At 34.9% G+C, this 23,306-nt stretch overlaps 1 protein-coding gene across 1 annotated transcript in view; it reads left to right on the top strand.

The window, feature by feature from the left end:
* Window positions 1-23,306, top strand: part of KYNU (kynureninase) — a 115,906-nt gene that overhangs the window by 64,003 nt on the left and 28,597 nt on the right. Inside the window, exons 9-10 of the mRNA XM_049615675.1 lie at window positions 1,127-1,225; window positions 2,007-2,080. Of these exons, the coding sequence (XP_049471632.1) occupies window positions 1,127-1,225; window positions 2,007-2,080 (173 nt within the window). The remainder of the gene's footprint in view (window positions 1-1,126; window positions 1,226-2,006; window positions 2,081-23,306) is intronic.

Genomic DNA, 23,306 nt, shown 5'->3' with positions numbered 1-23,306 from the left:
TATGGTTTTGTACTTTGAAGAGGTCTTTATCCATGCTTGATATGTAATATCAAACATTGGTTGTTTGAAAAATATTGGTTCATATTTTCCAAACACCTACGTATTTCATTATATATTATTTTAAAAAGCACATGTTACTACTAAACTCGTTAGAAATATCTTAAATATTGGGAAGTGGTCATATTCACAGAAGTGGATACAAGTTTTCAAAATCCTAATTTCTCTTAGAAACTTTTTTCATTGGCAGCAAATACTATGACTTGTTTTCCTTGATTTGACACTCATTTCATTCATTTCCAAAAGAATGTCTATCAAATGCCCGAGTATGAATTACTGTTGTTTGTCTCTCAGTTGCTTTTTCATTAAAAAAAATTGTTCTCTGTGGAGTAAAGGTGGCTAGTTCAGCTTGCAACTCAAATAATTGCATAAGTGCATTACTTTGAGGTAACCCTCTTACTTCAGAATGTGGTCAAATGTTTTATGCATACTTCTCATGTTAAACCCTAAAAATATGAGAACTAAGGCATTGAGATTTAAAATAACTTTATCATTTTTACAGATGTCTCAAGGAGTTTTTTTAATGTTTATTTATTTATTTTGAGAGAGAGAGCATGAGCAGGGGAGGGGCAGAGAGAGAGAGGGAGAGCATGACACGGGGCTCGATCTCAAGATTGAAAAATCACAACCTGAGCCTCAAGAGTCAGACACTTTACCAACTAAGCCATCTAGGCATCCCTTTCAAGGAGATTTTTAAGCAAAATTATCTTCTTATTTCCCCCTGCAACTAAATGGTTTCAACATGCAGTGACTGCTAATATAATCTGGTGCCACTGCCTTGATTGTGCTAACATGCCAGCAATTTTCCCATAACTGTTTTTAAAGTATCATTGCAAATGTCAACACAGTGAAGAAGGCAAAAATGTCTTCATATTTTGAAAACAATTTTGACCTAGAAGGATCTTGGGAATGCCCAGTGTTTTGTGGTTTACATGTTGTGAACCACTGTACCAAAGGATAAACCATATTTATAGTACAGCAGTTTGTCAAAGATTTTTTTAGAGATATTTGTACTTATTATTTCTAATCATTAAGCAAATTCAAAACTTGTTATTATGTTCTTCCCCAGGGTTGTTTTGTTGGCTTTGATCTAGCACATGCAGTTGGAAATGTTGAACTCCGCTTACATGACTGGGGGGTTGATTTTGCCTGCTGGTGCTCCTACAAGGTACAAATTAGTTAATATGTTCATATCCTTTTATTACACATTGATTGTTATCTAAATGAACAACTGGATTGGTGGCCAGTTTTAACTATTTGATTTACTTTACTCCATTTCTTTTGTTACTGTTTTTTTCTGACTTTAGTTAATTATAAAGTCATATGATAGAATAGTATAATAATTAAAATTGGGTATTTCCATCCACTATAGAGTACTAATTCCTTTAATTGCCTGGCTACTATGGAAAAATCATGAGATTTTAGGAAAAAAGCTCCACCCTTAGAACTTAATTCAAATTGATTAGGTTCTTAGGTTTTGGTGATATGCTGTGTCATTTCTACATACATAAAGATAATTCTTATGGAATCAACTTGATATTGATATTTGAAGACAATTTCATTGACAGGGATTATGGAAATGAAACTAATTTTATTTTAATGTAGGTGTTTTAAAAATAGATGCTTTATTATTATGGAAATATTTTTGTAACAAAATAATTGAAATGAATAGGGTTTAAAATTAGATAGACTTCATTGGAACTGTTACCTATTTAGTTGATGCAAAATTTGGCCAAAAATGTAATAGGTATTTAGTCTCAATTAATAATGCTTATGTTTATTATTTTTTTTCTTTGAGTTAGGTAATGTAAAATTATGTTTTATTATAAAAGCTCAAATAATCACACATTTTGAGCTGGTCAAAAGTTGGTTTCATAACAAAAAAGTCAAGTGATTTTATTGTTCATTTTTATCATATGCTCATACATTTTAATTTCTTTTCTATCCAGTATTTAAACTCAGGAGCGGGAGGTCTTGCTGGTGCCTTTGTCCATGAAAAACATGCTCATACAATTAAACCTGCGTGAGTACCATCTTCAGACTCTTCTCTGGTGATGAATAAATTAATTTGCATTAATGATATGCTAAATTTACATGAGCTCTTTAAGGTGCTATCCAATAAGAATCTGGATTGATTATGATTATATTACCACTCTATTAACAATGATGCACTTTATTAGAAATAAATGCTTTTTGAAGAGTTCAGTTGGTTGAACATGAATCACAAAAGGGGAAGCTCAATGCTAAAAATGAGTCACTGTAATCATGTAGAGCAGATGGTTTAATGCAAAGAGATGACTTATTTTTTTTCAAAATTAGACTTCAGAAATTTCAGATTCCTCACATTGATGAATAAATCAAAGGCAACCAGAGCTGTGCCTAATAGAGCCTTAAATGTGGTATGTTATTATTAAAATTACATCTACCTTTAAAGCTAGAAACATTATATGATGGTTTTGTAAGGATTATCTTCTGTCCTAAAAGATTTTATAATCCATGAAAACTGAAGAAGCTGAACACTGAACAACACAGACTGCATAAAAAGCAATACTTTTCTACTTTATATAACTTTCTCATTTTTTAGAGCAAGTATAAATGCAAATGTGATACATTAACAAATTTATACATTTTTATTTGACTAGGGAACTTGTAAGTTTGTTTTTATCTGTATGGAGATAAAGAAATAATACTCTGAAAAAACTCCTTTCAGAGTTTTGTATCAAAGTATGTGTGATGAGGAGACTGTCTAGACTCATAATAGGTAATATAATAATGTTTGATTAGTTTTCTGAATCCTCTCAGCCACTAGCTGAGTGGTGTAATCTTTACAAGAATTGAAGCTGAATTAGTAATAAAACTTGGAGCACCTCACATTTCTGAGGTTCTATGCATATAAATCCAAGAAATTTAAGATGATTTTCTACAGTTCATTTAATCGTGTCTAAAATTTCTTCAAGATTTTAAAGTTTTAAAATTAAATAGAGCGTTTTCTTTAGACAGGTATTTTGTCAGGCAGATGTCTTCCCCAAATATATTGTCAGTATATTAGATTTCTCCCCATGTCCCAAATTCTCTGAAAAGAATATAAAGCATTATTATGTTACAGGAATACTATGCATATTTTAAATGGTCTCTTTTTCATTTTTAGCAAAACCCATTGATAGTGTTTTACCTAACGTAATTGGTTTCCCTGTAGACAGTGTATAAGATACTGCTTGCTTTTGTGTGGAGACTCACTAGTCTGATCATTTCCCACTCTCCACTTATTTAAATTGTAATAGAGGATCTGGTGTATCATACCAATCCAAAGACAAGCTGGTGGGATGGTGAGGGATATGTTAAGTAATCTACACAAATTTTCAAGAATTTAAGCGTTAGCAGCTAAGCTCTGATCTTACAGCATATGTCTGTTGCACTTGAAATTTCTTTTGTCACTATTTGTCCTTCATGGATGAGAAACAGGAGGGGGTGAAGCCGCGATAGTGTGCTCACATGCACTTCGTCTTATAGAATCCCATCATCCTCTAGACCACTCTAATTGTTACATCTTTGGTCCCAGGAGAAAGACTGTATAGACAGGCCACATTCACATTCCAGCACGATCACTCTCTGGTCCATAACCTAAAGAGTGTTCCTTGACCTCTCAGTGTTCTAGTCTCTACATAAAGATAATATCAGCATCTACCTCATAAGCAATGATTCTGAGAATAAAATGGGACGGTGCATGTAAAGCACTAGGCACAATTGTGAAAGAATTACACGTTGTCCATACATCTAGGCTAAATACTTTGTCGCTTCACTGTTGTATGTCACCTCTTAGACTTCTGACTAGCAGAGATCATTTCTCTCAAATAGAAAACATAACCTCAGAGGCTGTGGCTTGTAATTTGTAGAACATGACACAGTTTTGTGTCTGTTACCAAGTTCGTTTCAGCAGGCCTTTGGAAAGCTGTGTAAGTAAGTTTCCATTCCTTGAATGCTCTTTTACAGGCCTTACATTCCTTACCATCTGACTGGTTCCTCGCTAATTAATGAGTTGAATGAGATCTTTATTGATCTTCACTTCATACTTATAGGAGAGATGTGCTTTTAACATTTTGAAAATTATATGTTATTATCTCTTGTGGCATTTTAACCATCCGGCTTTGGTCTCCAAAGACTCAAATCAGGCTTGACTCATGAAGCCCTCTTTACAGGAAACCCTGTTTGTTGTTGTTTGTTTGTTTGTTGTTAAAGCTTCTTTTTACATCATGTCAGAATGACTAATTCCAACGGTGCCAACTTCCACCCAATAGTGGAATGTAACAGCTATTGATGTAGCAAACGTTGGGAAGTAAACTCTGTTGCTTTTTTAAAGGGTGACATCTAGTGGCTAAGCGTGTTATTTCAAACAAGTAGTATACAAGTGATATTTTCTTTTATGTCATTTATTCTTTCTTAAGAATTTTTAAAGTATATATATTTAAATTGGTTTTTCTTGTACTATTTGACTGTATTTATAGTGTTATACTTGTGTAGTCAAAACCTTCAAAAAAAAAAGTAAAACAGGATGAAGGTCAGAGTTAAATTAGGGGCATTCTAAGTGTGTGGTTAAACAGAATGCATAAATGTTCATCAAGGATGGGAAAAAGGGCATTATGGGAGTGACTGACCCACCTGGTGTAGACAGTGGATACCAGAATGTGTAACCCTGAATTCTAAAGTTTAATATTCAGTATATAACTTTGAAATATATTTTATATGTTTCCATTAGCAACTGGTAAATTACATCTGTACCAAGAAGTTGCACTTCTTTTTTTTTTTTTTTTTTTTTGCTTAAATAGGCATTTTGGCCATTTTTCAGAACATATAACCTAAGACTTTTTCCAAAAACCTTTTGCCAATAAAGAGAAAGAGTACAGACTATCGTCAATCCACTGCATTAAGCATCATAACTCAAGCCGTTATTCTCAAGTAAAACTTGACCTTGTCCTAGTTTATCATCACCTTTTCTCATTCCAGTGTCATATTCTAAACTTTGTCTATAGCTAAGAATTATTCTAAATTAGAACTGGTTTTGAGTAAATGCCATCTTGTTTTTTTTTCCTTCAAGGATGACTTCAACTCATTCTATAAAATTAATAATTATTGCTCTGAGATATAAAGGGAAATACTTTTAGCTATAAGAATTTGAAGATCAGAAATGCATCACTAAAAAAGGACTTAAATACATTGAATTTTTTTAACTTTATAAATGTTGACTTTTTGGTACACTTTAGATCAGTAATTAACCTTTTGATTTTATGGGATTCAAAAATATCTGAAGCTCATAAAATGATTCTTCTGTAGGAGGCCATAGACTGCAATTCAACACCCCCAGCCACACATACATACACATATATATGTGCATGTGTATATATGCTTTTTTTTTTTTTTGAGAAAGAGAGTCTAGCATGAAAACAGAACAAGCCTGGATCATATGAGCTCTTTTTCTTTTAAATGTGTTTTTATTTATTTTGAGAGAGAGAGGAAGGAGAGAGAATGATATGGGGAGGGCAGAGACAGAGGGAAAGAGAGAATCCTAAGCAGGCTCTGCACAGATGCTTAACTGACTAAGCCACCCAGGAGCCCCATATTAAGATTCCTTCTGTCACTTGCTTTTTTACCCCATCCAGTAAGACCATTCATACTAGAAAATTGCTGTTCCTCACTTTCCATAATAAAGCTTTATTATTTCCATAATAAAGGACATAATAAAGCTCCAAATGCTCCAATGTATTAGATTTATTGAAATGTTCATTTCCCTTAGGTTTTTTAAGTTTTTTGAGTGACCAAGAATGAGACCTACTGATAATTTTGATGAAAATGCTAGAATTTCAAATCGTGTTAGCACATTCCCATAATCAGCTAGAAGTGTGTGATTGAAGCCTAGAAATAGAGATGACATTTTTAAGGCTTTTTAAAGGGATTGAGTCATCTTCTTTATTATAATAAGTAATTTCCAGGTTAAGAAGAACCAGCTGAAGAGACTGGCCAACTTCAGTGCATGGTTAGGGCAAATTTTAGAACTCAGCAATGTAGGTTATTATTATTTTTATTTGGGAAAAAAAAAAAAAGACAAGCCAAACAATATTCAGGAAAGTCTAAAAAAGGATAAAAAGAGGCATAAAGAAAATTTAGCAAAACGACTTAAGAAAAGCTCATGCCATGCTTGGCTCAACTGTACAATTAATGTTAAATGGGAAGACCATCTAATACACATTTGTTCCAGGGAATGCTGACTTGACACATTGATTCTATATACTTCTCCAGGCAATGCTGGAGAATGCCATCATCTAAAACTTATCTATAATTTAAACCTGGTTTTAGTTTCTTAGTGATCCTTTTGGACTTAGGTATCGTATTCTTGTCTACTACCTGCATAAGTTCTCCTGGTTAAAGTCTAGAGAACGAGGAAGTGTAGGGGACACCAGCAAGGTGTGTAAATTCATAAAACTCCAGGTCCTTTGAAATGCAGTAGGCCAATATCAATAGATTTCTCCGTTTTCAGAGAATCTTAAGTTGAAATGTGACCTCCACTTCCTAGGTCATCTGTTAGCCTGTTTCTCAAGTTCGGTGTTTACTATTAACTTGGATGACTTCTCAGCCACAACTTTTTGACTTCTCAGTTATATTAGATATCCTTCACCATCCCCTTTGTCATTGATGTTTCCCTCCCACAGCCCTAGGCTTCAGGGCGCCATTTTCTCTTGCTTCAGCTCCAATTTATGTGATGACTCTTCTAAATTTTACAAAGCTTACTCTTTCACCTTTTCACTCTCAGTGCCTCAACTTTGGTCCCTGGGTCCAGAAACATCCACGGTCTTGGTTTCAATAATAGACATTTGTAGAGGACACCAATTTGCATTTCCAGCTTTATCACTTGCTTAATTTTTACCCCTTCTTTTAATCTGATTGCAAATTACAAGAGTTTCTGATTACCAAGGCATTATCCCACTTCCCAAAGACACATAGTAATGTTAGAAAGCAAAGATTGCCATAATAGAAAATATTCCCTAATGAACTACTCACAAAATTAGCTTTTACTGAACATCCTTTCCCAATTAGTATTAGCATCTATCTCTACGACTTATAAAATGTCTTGGTCTCTTGCTGGTTATAAAATTTATAACTATCAGGTAACACAATAAAAACATAATGAAAATGGATTGTAAAGTAAAATTTTTCAAGAGATTCAAGATTTCCTGATGCAAGTGATACTGAAGAATTGCTGAATCACAAAATTATGGGCAGTGAGAATCTGTCAGAGTTAGAACCAATAACAGATGAAGTAGAAGAAATTAGACACGGTACTTCAAAAGCAAATGACTTGAATATCAAGGATTGAAAGGAAATGATGAATGCTTCAAAAATTTTTATAGAAATGATCATTTCTATGGTCATGCTAAAAAAGTTAAATGTAATATGAAAGAGATTGTATTTTTCTATCCCAACATTTTTTAAAATACACCAAAAAAATCAACACTCGATTTATTATTTACTCCTTTTAATAATTAGCACATTATACTTCTAACTTGTTTTATCAAATTTTGTGTACATTTTTATATAATTTTAAACTTTACCTTTTAAAAGCATCTCAATCAAAATTTAAAAACTTCCATTAATTACTATAAAAATATGGTTATTTGTTTAAAATGGATTTTATTTTAAATGACCTTTTCCCAGTATTCCATTGGTCATCAAATAATGAAGACTTCCATTACGTCCATATTTCTTTCTAATCTCAGGGTGTAAACAGAGTGAAACTTCCATTTTATCTTACTTCAGCAGAAGTATCCTTTTTAAGGTAATCATCTTTGTCATGTAAAGAAAATGATCCTGGGACGCCTGGGTGTCTCAGTCGGTTAAGCATCCGACTTCGGCCCAGGTCATGATCTCATGGCTCCTGAGTTTAAGCCCCAGGTCAGGATCTGTGCTGACAGCTCAGAGCCTGGAGCCTGCTTCGGTTTCTGTGTCTCCCTATCTTCCTGCCCCTCCCCCATTTATGCTCTGTCTCTGTCTCTCTCTCAAAAATAAGTAAACATTAAAAAATTTTATTAAAAAAAAAAGAACGATCCTGAGTCAATTAAGAAGACATGAACAAATATAACCAATACATATTTTTGTACAAGTAACTTTCACAGATGAAAATAAATATAAGATACTGCCTATGATTTTAACTTATAATCCACTATAGAGATAATATTTTAATAACTGATGGTTGATTTAGATGACAGGTAACGCAAGGTTAGAATATGTGTTTTATATGTTTTATATGTTTATATGTTTTTATGTTTTATAGTTGCTAAGTGAATTCTCAGACCTTGCCATAGGAGCAGTGGATAGATACCTTTAACTCAGGTGCTTTGGAAAAGCTTGGTGGGGAAATTTACAGTTACAAATCCTCTGCTGAATGGAATGCTACATTAACTAAGTGAATAAATTTACTCTTTGTTACTTTGAGAGCTGAAATTGTTGCCTATGAGAAAGATTTCACTTGGTTAGTTTCACACATTTGAGAAAGTATAAAGAAGTAGAAAGAATTACTTAAATGACATTTCTTAAAGGGATATGTCAAGTGATCATTTTCTTTTAATACTTTTCACTCAAACTTTTATGGAACCTGAGTTATTGACTTAACATTTAAAATTCTGCCTATTATCATGAAATTGCTCGTTATGCCTATTCTACAATATTTTAGAAATTATAAACACTGGTGAAATCAAGTTTGCTTCATGCTCACACTTAATTTCAGAGCCAAGCTCATGGAGGACATTAAACTTGTTCTAAGTTTTAGTCCCTAAATCCTCACTGTAAGGAGCCCAAAAGATGGCACATTGATTGAAGAAAACTCATCGATGGAATCATGACATATAACCTATACCTATCTTCATTCGGAAACCATGTTAGATCAGTAACTCTAAAAGGATCCCTTATCTTCTTGGCTTGAAATAATTTTAACTATGCATAATCATCTAGATGATTTTTGTGTGTTGTGAATTTAAGCTGTAACCATAAAAATAACATTTATACTCTGGGGTGTGATCACAATTAGAAATAAGTTCAGTAAATAATCTGATTTTTTCAACTCAGGAGATAAAGTAATCCTGGCTCTTAAAGGGAAGCCAAAATAGTAATTATCAGTATAAAAAGATATATTAAAGCCATTGTTACTTGCAAATCACTACTCTCAGATAATGGTGACATAATCATTAATTTGGGAAAATTGTGGAGTCCTTTGAAATCTCAAAATTTATTTTTTCTTCTAAAGTTGCAGTTAAGTGTCTCTGAAGATATATGAGGTCAGTGAACCTTTCAGACACCAAAAGTAAAACTTGTCAAGGAGCTTCAGCTCTTGTTTTAATTACTTCAAGTTTTGCCCCTAAAGTGACCTTTGGAATCTGCAGGGTAGTTTTATATATATGTATATGAAGAACTAGTGCTAAAACTTTTACTTGTTAGTATTGAGAAAAATCCATGTATCTATTTGGCTCCTTATGATGGCCAAAACAGCCATGGTGCAGGGATACCTGTGTGTGGGCCACACACAGACCCACTGGATCCTGGTGCTTTCAAAAGACTGGTCTGGGCTAACTTCACCAACCACAAGAACATTTGTAATAAAATACATTGTTCAGAACAAAGTTCTGAACTCATATGATCTGCTTTGTTGTTTTTTTTTTTTTTCTTTGCATACTTGTTTTTACTCAACTACAAAGGAGAAGATTTGATTGGGTGGAAATGATCTTTTTCTCTAGTGTTGAGGTCTGCCTTGGTCATGACTAGTTCATGTATAGATATTTTGCTTTGGTTCCCATATCAATCTCTGCTCTAATCAGCTTTGGACAAGATTTTAGAAGATTTGGTAGAAGTCATAGAAACTTAGGCTGAAAATGGTCTTTTTTTTTTTAAGGGGCCTGTGATACTTGTGAGAAATCATCTTTACATGTTCAATATGATTGTTTGAATATTGATTATAAATTAATTCTACCTTTCTTGAGTACAAGGACATTGTCTTGTGATATTTCTTTCTTTCATAATCTGCAGTGTCCCAAAAAAATACTTTTTAAAAAATTTTGTTGTTGAATATATGGTTTTCTTTACTCTCAGCATAATAGACAAACCATCCTCTAGCATATGAAAGCATCTCTACTTTGCAAGTTATTCTGAAGGGGGCATGATTTGCAAAATACTGTCAAATTAAATATGCATTTCCATATGCTTCTACAAAGACCAAATATATCCAGGAAAACTAGCTATAGACAACTTAAAAAAATCCTTCATGAGTATTTTAATCAACATTGCAGCAAGTCCTTTAGAAAGTCCTAAATTCAGACATCTCTGTTTTTGTGCTTTTAACATCAATACTACCTCAAAGGATTATAAATCAATATTTCAAAATAATAATATAATTCAAGAAAGCATATATAGAAAATTTTCAAAGGGTTTATTTGTTAACAAAGCTTTCATACCAGGAAAATATTGACTTAGTTCTTTTAAAGACACCATATTATTCTGAAACTTCAGGAAATAATTGTCATTAATCAAAACTCATCATATTAGGAAGTGCTTTTTTATAACTACACTTGTCACACTGTTAGACTCCTGGACATACTCTAACAAACCACCCCTTGAATAAGATTTGAAGATGTAATTGGGGTGCCTGGGTGGCTCAGTTGGTTAAATGTCAGACTTCAGCTCAGGTCATGAACTCTTCCGTTTATGGGTTCGTGCCCTGCGTCGGTCTCTGTGCTGACAGCTCAGAGCCTGGAGCCTGCATGGGATTCTGTGTCTCCCTCTCTGCTTCTGTCCCTCCCCCACTCACACTCGGTCTCTCTGTCTCTCTCAAAAATAAATAAGCATTAAAAATTTTTTTAAAAAAGAAGATTTGAAGATGTAATGAATATGTAACAGAACCAGGTGGAGTACTCTAAACAATATTTATAGGTGAGTAAGCAAATGAGAGGAGGAAAAGGAGTTGAGTTTCGTGATACCTTCTCACACTGTTTTCCAGAGCAGTGTTAAATTGATAGACTTAGAATAGAGCAGAGCAATTGGGAAGAGATGATATATATATATGATGTATATATATATATACACATATATATATATATTTTTTTTAGAAAATAAGATTTGATAGAGATTTTCTTTACTAACTAGGAGTGAGTTGGTAATATCTTACCTGTCCAGGGTCATGGAGATGTCAAGCCTTATCATAGTCCTGCTTGGGGACTATTTGTTGGCATCACGGGATGAATGTACAATGTATAAGCTAATGCAACCTGTTTTGTCAGTTTTCGAGATTTTTTTTGTTTGTCATTGACACTTTTGAATCTTCTGCTGTCACTTGGCCATGATTTTACTTTTCCTGCAAATGTGCTGGTCTCCAACTGCCTAGAATTAGACTCTCCTTGCTTTTTCTCTTTTATTTTTTTTAACTTCTTATTATAGTTTATATCTACTGCTTTCCTTATTCCTATACACTAACTAGTTCCACCTTCTTTATACACTGATATACTGTTATTTCTGGATTCCAATGTCTCCTTAAATGATAGCAATAGTGTTTCTGTTTCCAAGTCTCTCTTCTTACTTTGCAAAGTGGTTTAGCAGAGTTAGTGGGACGCTGTGAGGAATGGCCTAAGAACGGGACTAGGAGTCTTAGGTACCCATGAGACCATGCCCAAATCCTACCAAACATATCTTCCCTGAGGGCAGAGTTTTAGTATGCTCAAACCCTTCCTTGTTTGCATTTGGTCTTTCAAACTGGATTGATTGGCTAGAAGAGACAGTCAGTGGAGGCTGGAAGAAACACTTTGGCTAATGATAGATGAATAGAGCTCGGAACAACTAAAAATGAAGAGCCCAAAAAGTCTATAATTGTTCTTGAAAAGAAGTTTAATATATTCACTGAACACTGTGGAAAAAATTTGACTTCTAGTTATATAATGTCCTTGTAATACATTTGCAGTCATTGAATAAATATTTAGTGAGCATCATATACATATATATATACATATATATGTATATATATATTCCAGGCAGTTTTTAAAGTGTTTGGATGTATGTACAAACAAAGCAAAAATCCCTGTCCTCAAAGAGTTTGCATTCCAGCCAGAGAAGACAAACTATACATATAATAAGTAGCAAATTATATAATGCATTTGAAGTTGATCAGTCCTATGGACAATTGAAAAAGTAGGACAGGAAAAGGAGATATAAAAATACTGTATGTGGGATCCTTGGCAATGTGCAGTATTTAAAAAGCATTCAGAAAAGCCCACATTGAGACAATAAGATGTGGATGAAGAAGTGAAGGAGACAGAGGGTGGGCCAAGCAGTTATCTGGTCAAGAAAGTTCCAGGCAGAGGGAGTATCTAAACGTAAGACAGGAACGTGTCTTGAATATTTGAGGAATAGTTAGGAGGCTAGCCTGGCTGGAATAGAATGAGCAAACAGGAGATGAGTAGATGAAATTTAGAGAGCTAGAAAGGTCCATAACATGTAGACCCTTAGAAAACTATATAAAGACATGGCATCCATTCCCATTTTGCCAGAAATGCAACATGGCATAGCAATTTTCAAAATGATCCCTCCGGTGGCTTTGTTGGGAATAGACTATAGGAAGGTAAGGATGGTCTTCAGAAGACCTGCTGGGGAACCGTTAGAGAAAGCAGGCAAGAGGTGGTCACAATTGAAAGCAGAGGAGTAGCAGAGGAGGTGATGAGAAATTGTAGGATTAGGGATCTATTATAAAAAATAGGTGGCAGCATTCTGAAAGAGGTCAAGAATAGAAACGTGGATTCCAGTTAAGGAATGTTTGCAATCATACAGAAGTGAGCTGCTCACTATCTAAAATATGGTCACAGATAATAGGATGACAAAAACAGGATAGGGTTAAAAGTTATTAGAAAATTGAATCAATAGGATAGGGAAAAGTTTGGATAGACAGGAAAGATTAATTTGATGTTTGGGCAAAAGAATGCTAAATCATTAATCGAATGTCATGTGGTTATTTCATTTACCAACTGAAAAATATTTCTTGATATCTATTATAGGCAAAGCAGTATGCAGGGCATAGGGGATACAGACATGAATGAGCCCCATTGTCCCAATGTGAGCCGAGAAAGGAAAGAGGGAGGTTGGAGAAACCTTTGTTGAGGAGGTGATATTTGAGCTGACTGGAGAAATTCTCCTAACTGGTACTGAGGCTGGAGGGGAACAGGCAGTGGAGGGGTGTTCCAGGCAGGGTGGTTTTACACGCATCCCAGTCAGGGACCAGAATATTGAGGTCCTTGAATTCCAAGTAAGTAATTTTCATCTTTAGCTTAGAAACAGTGGGGAGCCATCGACTGTTTGATTACAAATTCAGGTCTCTTCACCTCTCCAGGTATTGGTTTGCTCAGGGGAAAAATAAATAGTTAGGCCTGGGGGATTGCTAAGATTTCTTCCAGCTTTTAAACTCTGCTTGTAAGCAATAAAAATGAACCATCAGAATAAGGTGAACCACCTTTATGGGTAGTTGAGAAACTAAAACCAGCTTGATGGAAATCTGTGTGTCATCAACTGTATTGATGGCTTTGGTGACCCTCTTCCCCTCTACTTTTTTGTAGTAGGTGAATGCAATCAAGCAGACTTAGGTTCAGACAAATTTGTAACAAACTTTACCATAACCTTCCCATCTTTTTCCTTTTCTCAAGTATAAAAGAGTACTATATGCATATTTCTGAAAGTTCATCTGCCAGAATTTTATTATGAAAATTAAGAATATATAAAAGCTATTTGAATGAATAAATTTCTCATTACTTTCTAAATAAAACAACCTTTGTGGAACTTTTTGATTCTGTGAAACATAATTATTTCATGAGGAATTTAAGTAATATGCTTTTACTTGAGGTTAGGTTATAGAGGATACTAGGATATAAGATGGCAGGCATTCAAACTTATCCCCAGTTGCTATTACAGATTTTTAAGAATAAATAATTATGCTGTACCCCAAATGTTCCACATTTTTCTGCAACGTTGTAACAATTTTTCTGACTCAACACATTTTTTGAAGCCATGAAAGAAGTAAGACAATTGTATTTAGTTCTCAGTTGTGATCTTAAGTAAGACAGAGAGAGAGAGAGGTCGGGAGGAGAGGGTGTGGTGTGGGGGGAAGAAAATGGGGGAGAGGATGAGGAAAAGGAAAAGAAACAAAAAACTTATTCTGGTGAGGTTCGTATTTCTAAACACAGATGAAAATTATTAAATGTATGGTAATAAATTGTCAAATTAAAGGACATTATGTAAACAATCTTTTATGCAAATATACTTTCTTAGAGCAGATTGTGATCTGATCTCTTTATTTGTTGAATTTTGCCCCAGCGATGAACTGCATTTTTAACACAGACTAATAAAACTGGGAAAAGTTGTTTTGTTTTGTCTTGTTTTGGTGTGATATGGGATAGGAGAGATAAGGGGTTTGCAGAACAAGTTAAATTAATTCAGTGCATGAAATATTCAGGGATTCATAGTGGAGATTCTGCCATTACAGGCTTGCTAAGGGGATCAAGGAGAGTTTGGGTTTTTCATTTCATAGCTCTTAGCATCCAAAATCATATTCAGGGGATCCCTGGTGGCTTTCTCTTACTGAATCTGAATATCATGCCTCAAAGATGTCTTTATAACAAGTGATACTTTCCATTTGATAATACTTACTTGAAACTCCTTTCAGGAAATTTATAATGTTCAAAGAACACAAAGCATATTAAAATCTTTACTTTTTATTATTTACCAGATCTCTTCCAACAACTTCTCTCAAAATTCTATTAATATCTTCATTCTAAGTGAATGAACTCCCTGCTTGAGTTTTAATTTTTGGTGGGAAAAGATTCAAATTTCTGGCCCAAGTGAGATGAAATTGCATCTTAATTGTTATTGTTCATATTCAGTTTGTAAAAATGATTTATGAGCTTGTTGTGATAGTAGCTACTTATAAACTAATTTAATGGTTTTTAACTTTTCTTCATTAGCTTTAGAATATTTGCTTTTTAGAATTCATGCCAAGATTTCATTTAGATTACATTTCTTTTGTATTTTATTTTGTCTTTCCTATGCTCCAAGTGGTAGAGCCTTAAAATGAATTTACCTTTCCCTTAGGTTTTTTTGTGATGTATTTTGTGTTTGAATGAAAATTTTTTTAAATGATCATTCTTTATTTGACTTTAAACAGCCCCCATTCCATCTGTAAAGGCTTCAAGGTGTGATGTATGAGCAATATGAACAATATGTTTATCCAAGTTTACTAAATTAGATGCTTCAGTCAGTGCCCTTGAAGAAGAGGAATTGATTACAGAGATTATAAAAGAACAGAGAAAGTAAAAAAAAAGTTTTTCAAGGAAAAAATTGTATATTTCTGCCAGCTCAGAACTCTAAGTGCATTTTTTAAGTAATCTGGGGAATATTACTTTTACAGAATCTTTGATTCATTTTTTTAAAAAATCTGCCTCAGGTGATTGTGCATTATGCTAGAGAAAGAGAGAGGGAGAGAGACACAGAGAGAGAGAGAGACAGAGAGAGACAGAGAGAGAGAGAGACCGGAGAGGTGAATGAGGGGGTTGGGGCAGAGGATATGGGAAAGAGAATCACAAGCTGACTCCATGCTCAGTATGGAACCCAGTGCAGGGCTTGACTTGGGGCTCGATCTCAGGAATAAGATCAAGACTTGAGCCTAAATCAAGAGTTGGATGGTTAGCTGACTGTGCCACCCAGGCACCCTGTTTGTGAATATTCTTGATCATAATGGTCTATATCTACATTTAGGCTTCAACAAATAACACTTGTGTTATTGTAGACTATTGAGAGTCTCGGAACCTCAATTTTTTTCATCCGTATAGTGAGCATAATAATAGCATCTAGGTTATAAGATTATTTTAAAGATATTGCTTAGAACTGTGGCTCATAGGGGCATCTGGGTGGCTCAGTCGATTGAGTGTCCAACTTCAGCTGGGGTCATGATCTCGCGGTTTGAGTTCAAGCCCCACACTGGGCTCGCTGCTGTCACCCTGTCAGCGCAGAGCCTGCTTCGGGTCTTCTGTCCCCCTCTCTCGGCCCCGCCCCTGCTTGCTTTGCCCTCCCCAAAATAAATAAATATGTAAAAAAAAAAAAAAAAAAAAAAAGAACCGTGGCTCATAATGAAATCTCAATTAACATTTGTTCCTGTTGCTTCCAAAACTATTAAACAATTACATGAACCTAAATCAGGATAAACACATGGATCCCTAAATTAAACTTGTTGGACAGTTTTTACAAGACCTTTGCTAAATGGTTGAGGCATCAATCACCTGAGTTCATGTTGTTCAACTGGAAGATTATATGGGGAAAAGACTTTGTCTCTCTTGCATATTATTTTACTAAATAGAATTCTTTTTTTCTTTATTATCTTATTTAAATTAACAATGTTTTATTCAAAACTTTAATCTGGTTAGTAGGGTAGAGTTATAGTAGCATAGGCTCTTATATTAAAAACATATTTATGTTGTTTTTCCTGAAAATATCCAGAATAACCTGAAAAATGTCAAACATTATAGAAGAGATCTTAGTACTTTTTTACTTCACAAAGAGTTACGGGTAAAAATAAATTTTAATAAGATAAAAATGTCATTTTCCTGTTACACAATCCCATTTAAATGATTAAATTTCTTTTTATCAAGTGAAAGTGTAGAGCAATTAATTTTAGACATTTGAATCATTTCCCTAAGAAGTAACATTTAGAATGTCATTAAGATTGAAGATAGATACCCTCCCCCCACCCAGCAATTAAAAGAACATGGTAATTACTAATACTTTATATCAGAATGAAGATGCAAAGGGAAAAAAAACATCATATGAACAATCAGTGACAGTGTGAAACAATTCACAACTACTGGACCCAGAACTTAGAAGCACATACAACATGGAACGTCTCCTCCTGCCTTTTTTTTATGGCTATGTGGCATAAAACTAAGAGAGTTTGTGTTTATGTTTGTTGAGTTGTTTTGATGAATATTTTCATCAAGTAATCACTTTGATAACTGAAATTGATCATGTTATCAATGTGATTACTGTCACATCCAGATATCAGTCATTTTATGTAGATAATATTTATATTATCTTCCTGCTCTGGTGTACTCTTACCCCATTTACTACTACTTGTTGGGGAATGATGGTGTAAATAGCCTTTATGAAGAGCCCTATCCTTCTTCTGTTTCTCTTGTTCTACTTTCCTTCTTTTAATAACTTCAATATTCATGTTGATGAAACTGAACTTAATCTTCATTTCTTTAGGTTTCAATATACTTGATATCTCACTTCTAATGGGATATGTCAACGGCTCTATCTTCCATAGGCGCTGTTTGTTTGTTTGTTTATTTTTAATGTTTATTTATTTATTTATTTATTTAAAAAAATTTTTTTTAAGTTTATTTATTTTTGAGACATAGAGAGACAGAGCATGAACGGGGGAGGGTCAGAGAGAGAGGGAGACACAGAATCGGAAGCAGGCTCCAGGCTCTGAGCCATCAGCCCAGAGCCCGACGCGGGGCTCGAACTCACGGACCGCGAGATCGTGACCTGAGCCGAAGTCGGACGCTTAACAGACTGAGCCACCCAGGCGCCCCTTTTAATGTTTATTTTTGAGAGAGAGAGAGCAGGTGTACGTGTGCGCACAAGCAGAGGAGGGGTGGAGAGAGAGGGGGACAGAGGATCTGAAGTGGGCTCTGTGCTGACAGCAGAGAGATACAGAGCTCAAACTCACACTGACCAAGCCACCCAGGCACCCCACTTAGCAGTTGTTTAATATCAAACATTTAGGCTCCAGTCCATTTGCCTTCTCTCAATTCTTCCCACCTCACTACATCCCCTGGATTCTTGCTTCTTGATGAAGACTCATAGGCCCACCCATAGTTATAAGGGAAGGTGTGACCCAAAGGCATGAATACCCAGAGGCAGGGATGGAGGGGTCACCTACCCACCCCTTTGTTGAATTAATATCTATTTAATTAGTTCCTGGCCCCATCTACCCAAGAGACTTTAAACCTGTGTGCAGGGACCATTTCTGTTCTAGCTCACTGTACTGTTTCTATCCATAGCTTCCAGCAAAGTGTCTCATTAACTACTTCTGAGGAATTGAAGAATAAAATATGGAAAAAGTCTGATAAGTCTCAAAAAGAAAGATAATTTAATTAGGAGCATAAGTGATAGAAATGAACTCACTAATAACAAGTGTCAACTTCAACTTTTATTAAACTATTTTACTTTACCCATGTCTATTTTAGCTAGTACTCTTCCACTCAGCTTCTAGGGATTGTGCATCTCAGCTTCTACTTGCTTATTGGTTTGTTAAGACAGTTGCTCTGAACCCTGATCTTCAATTTCCTTCTGATGATGCCATCTCAACCACAGCTTCTTACTTTGGGTCAGTGTTCCTGCTTATAAGTAGGATATGGGCTTACTCAGTTAGGTTCCTTTGGGTAATCACTCAGTCTCTGTAAGCCTTACTTTTCTTTTTTTTTTTTTTTTAACATTTATTTATTTTTGAGACAGAGAGAGAGCATGAACAGGGGAGGGTCAGAGGAAGAGGGAGACATAGAATCTGAGACAGGCTCCAGGCTCTGAGCTGTCAGCACAGAGCCCGACGCGGGGCTCGAACCCACGGACCGTGAGATCATGACCTGAGCCGAAGTCGGACACTTAACCGACTGAGCCACCCAGGCGCCCCAGCCTTACTTTTCTCAAATCTAAAATGGTGGAAACAGTACCTCCTGAGAGTGTTATTGTAAAGATTAAGTAAAGTGACATGAAACTGTCTTGTCCATTTCCTAGCAAACGTGTTTTGGTTTTGCTCCTTTTCTCCTTAGCACTTTGCTTCTGAAAGATTTGCTCAGCCATGCCTTTTGAATAAGATTTCCTATTGGCATAAGAAGCAATAATTTGATTAGCTAGACCACTCTTAAATGTACTATGGGATTATATAACTTCCACCCCGGCACAATGTGGGTGTAGTGTCAGAAGATGATGACTGGCAAACAATTAGAATCTCCAATGGGGTCTGGGGTTGTTTCCCTTCGTACTAAGCCCTTGGATAACAAAATACGATTTCTTCAGTAAACTAATGCAAAAGAGGCATGTTATCAAATGATGAGGTAGACCATTCAGAAACAATCAGAATACCATATTTGTACTTTCTCAGATATAAAGTTAAAGTACTTTTTATAGATTCAGTAAATAAAGCATAAAAAATGATGCCTTGACCTCAGTTATGGAATCAGTTCTCAATTTTTGTTTCTCTAGGAAGAACACATTTTTCCCTTCATGTAGTCACTTGTTTCTTTCACATTTAGGTTATGAACATGTCAGTACTTTCAAGCACACACTATTATTCGTCCTCTGATACCATGTTCGCACACTTGGTCTTTGATGTTTCTGTCAGATATTCCCAGCAACCATCATAACTCATGCTCTTGAATTTTTAATATCACTCCACCAACAGAAATGACAAATACCTAGTCTTTTAGCAAATACACAAGAATGAAAGAAAAGTTCCTAAGTAAGAAAAACATATTGAAATACTCTCCCAATTTTTATTTTGATCCTATTGAAAAGTAATGGAAAAAAAACATGTTGCCATTATTTTCATGACCTCTCTCACAGACACTATATTTTCTTTAGATATTTTAAAATGAAAATGCCAAGAGGTAAATTTGGAATGTTTCTGTAGAAAGCATTATGTGCAATATATTATTTTTCAATATGTAACTACAGAAGAAATAATTCTCTTTAACAAACTGTAGTATTTTTCTTCTCTTTCATAAAATAAAAAATAAAATAATAGTCAATGCCTTTGTTCTAATGGCTGATAAATAGAGCTAATTCATTAGACTAGAACTCCTTTCCTAATCCCTCCTTTTTATGCAAATCTAATCGAAGCTTCAATGACAGTGAGTCCCCTCAGTATTTACCTCTGTTCCATGCTGCGGAAAGGATGGACTTTCAATAAATATACATCAAAATAAACATAAGGAAGGACTTCAAATAAACAACTACTTGGTATAGTGGTTTTGCTTTCCCACTCACTTTAACTCATTGATACAACCCAGTTATATGTCCCAATTAAGTTAGGTTCTGATTCTGATATTTAGTGTAAAAACATTTCAGAGCTTTGATAAATATACTTTTAATTTATTATTAATTATAGTTATCAGATATTTGATAATTTTTAAAGTTATATATGTAAATATCATCAGGTGATAAACTGTGGTGGGTAAATAATTTTATTCTTTAAATCTTTATCAACTGAGTTGATGCAGGAAATTCAGTTTTGTTTCTTCTAGTAAACTTAGTGCCCTTTGTGATATTTTTCAATAACTCTGGAGATGAAGTTCTGTCAGTTCAGACTTTTTTTCTTGTTCTCTTCTTAAGATGGCACCTGAGATTGTCGGGGTGGGTGATGTACAGAACACTCAGCTATAGTTAAGGGAGAAGCATCTGGCCCACCGCCATCTCTAGGAATCCACTAAAATGCACCTGACACCCCCTTGGTCAACTGTTCCTCTTACTGCTGCATCCTCCAAGCTCTCTGTGGAACCACCATGGCCCCATGCCCTTTATTCCAACCCTTTATTATTTTTTTTAATGTTTATTTATTTATTTTGAGAGATGGGGGCAGAGACAGAGGGAGTGAGATAATCCCAAACAGGTTCCACACTGTCAGCACGATGCAGGGCTCAATCCCACGAACCATGAGATCATGCTCTGAGCCAAAATCAAGAGTCAGACACTCAACCGACTGAGCCACCCAGGCACCCCTCTCCCGACCCTTTAGATCCACTGGGGATGCTGAACCTCTCAGTCATTTCTATTCTCTTCTCTGGAGGCTCAGGAATTTCAGGGTTCTCTCTTGGGTCTCTCGGGTTAGAATAATCTTTGTTGGATGTGTTATTATTGTTTGATTCTGATAATATTTTTACATGAAGACTATGGCACCAAGCTGCCGTGGAGGGATTCAATACAAACCCTCTGGATTGCCTTCAAGGGCTAAGGGAAGATGGTTTAGGCATTTTTTATCATCAGTTCTTCCCAAACATATCTGGAGTTCCCAGTGACCTCACAACCATATCAACACCCATTTCCTTGAACTTAACAAAGGGTAGGGAGTCCAGCAGGGCTCAGTATTAGGAATCTGAATCCAATCTTTCTCTTCCCTTTCTGAAGTTTCTCCTTTCTTAGCATGATAAAACTTTGTGAGTTAAGTTCATTTTGTCCTCTATTCTCTTTTTCAATTTTCTGTTTATGGTGTTAACTTTACATTAGGCTGTGTGAGACACATGATGATTAGAATTCTAAAATGTGTATCTATTGCAAACCAGAAGCCGTGACTTTTAAAGACTACTGTCTTTGTTATAAATTTCAAAAAGCTCATTATGGAACTCAAAATCAAAAGAGTTTTGATACTATATACATCCTTTAGTGCTTTCCACTTAACAAGTGAACCCTGAAACAATAAAATTTACTGATTCACCATGGAGAAGAAAGTTGTAGGTAACTGTTTGAAAATTATGGGACAAATTCTTAATTAATTTCTTCAGAGTTTTACCACTTCAAACATTTTTTTTCCAAACAACAATGTATTGGTAGCTGTTCCTTAATCCATAAATTTTCCATGTTGGGAAAATTGGCAATTAATCTGTGATTGAAAATAACACTGGTAGTGGGAATAGAACCCAAACTGGACCATCAGTTTTTTAATCAGATTTAGTATTTTATTCTGGAAAAATCATCTGACAATACTGAAGTTGAATTAGTGTACACCTAGAATTTAGTAAACTTAATTTAAAAAAATCAGAATTCTTTTAAGATTAAATAGCATTAAAAAGACTGGACAAGGGAGGTGGAGGGAAATGGGCCCACATAGTCTATGTGTGTGTTAGAGGTGGAGGACACATCAGGGACATCATGCAAAATGCTCAGTGAGCCAAACAGAATGAATTGGTGTGCGATGATTATTCACAGTGTCAATGTATGCAACTGAAAATCTCACCAGTTTTCAAATGCTAGAGATTTCATGACCAGTGACTGGATAAAGAACAAACAGTAACCTCCTAACATTCAAACTCTCTCATGTTCCCCAGAGGCAAAATGACATGCTAAATGTAAACTTAGATTTTTGTTCATTTACTTATGTGTGGAATATTCCTTCCTCTTAGCTTTTTTCCCCACTATGTTTTTTTTTTTATTTTGTTTTGTTTGTGGAGATGAAAACTGGCAATATGTAAGATTACTGAAGTATAATGATAGATTTTTGAGCACAGAAATGAGACCATTTAAAATATTTCCCTGCATATTTTTTGTATTTTGGGATGGACAAGAATATGTCATATAAAATTGGAAACTCAGATTTTACTAGCAGTGAGTAGTGTCGTTTAGATGGAATGTCAACTTCAAACAATGAGAAATTCATGTATGGGCTCTTTGAATTAAACTCAGTGGCTTGAGCTGAATTTAGAGTAATGCCAAATAAATGGTCTTGTGAAAACTGAGGAATTGCCTTTCCTATTTTCTACATTAAAATATCCTGTACCTTTTGCTTTTTCCCTTCAGACTATGCCAAATTTATCATTTAGCTATCTGTATGATATCAACTTATTCTGGAATATACTTTTCTCCCAAAGTTTACTCTGTTGAAATTTTTTGGCAAGTTAACTTTCAAAATAAAGCTTGCCCTAAGACCTTTAAAAGCAAAAGTGGGCATCTATGTGGATAAAGTATTAAGTACATTACCATCATGTAAAATTTCACAGTTAATGATTATTTCATTTGAAATGAGATGACATGGTCTTCACATCTGAGGCAAGACCTCAGATGCAACCATAATTAAAATTCTATTTTTTCATAGATACATCTTTCAATATGTGAGTATGTCATTTAGAAAAATATCTGCTTATATTTACTAGGATTATTAAATTCTTCCTTTTATACAATATAAGTTGAAAATTCTTCCTTTTATAACAATATAGGTTGAAAATTTTCTCAAATATTTCTGTTCCAAATTTTCTGGATTTTATAAATCGTTTCCAGAAAAGTCTCAGGTATTTTGTTGTAGCTGTCTTTTGAATCATTTCTTAATGCTTTTTGAATTTTTTTTAAACGTTTATTCATTTGTTGATAAAGACAGACTGAGCATGAGCGGGGGGGGGGGGGGGGGGGGGGGGGGGGGG

This window comes from Panthera uncia (assembly GCF_023721935.1).
Source record: "Panthera uncia isolate 11264 chromosome C1 unlocalized genomic scaffold, Puncia_PCG_1.0 HiC_scaffold_3, whole genome shotgun sequence".
Lineage (NCBI taxonomy): Eukaryota > Metazoa > Chordata > Mammalia > Carnivora > Felidae > Panthera > Panthera uncia.
This window is presented reverse-complemented; position numbering and strand designations above follow the sequence as displayed.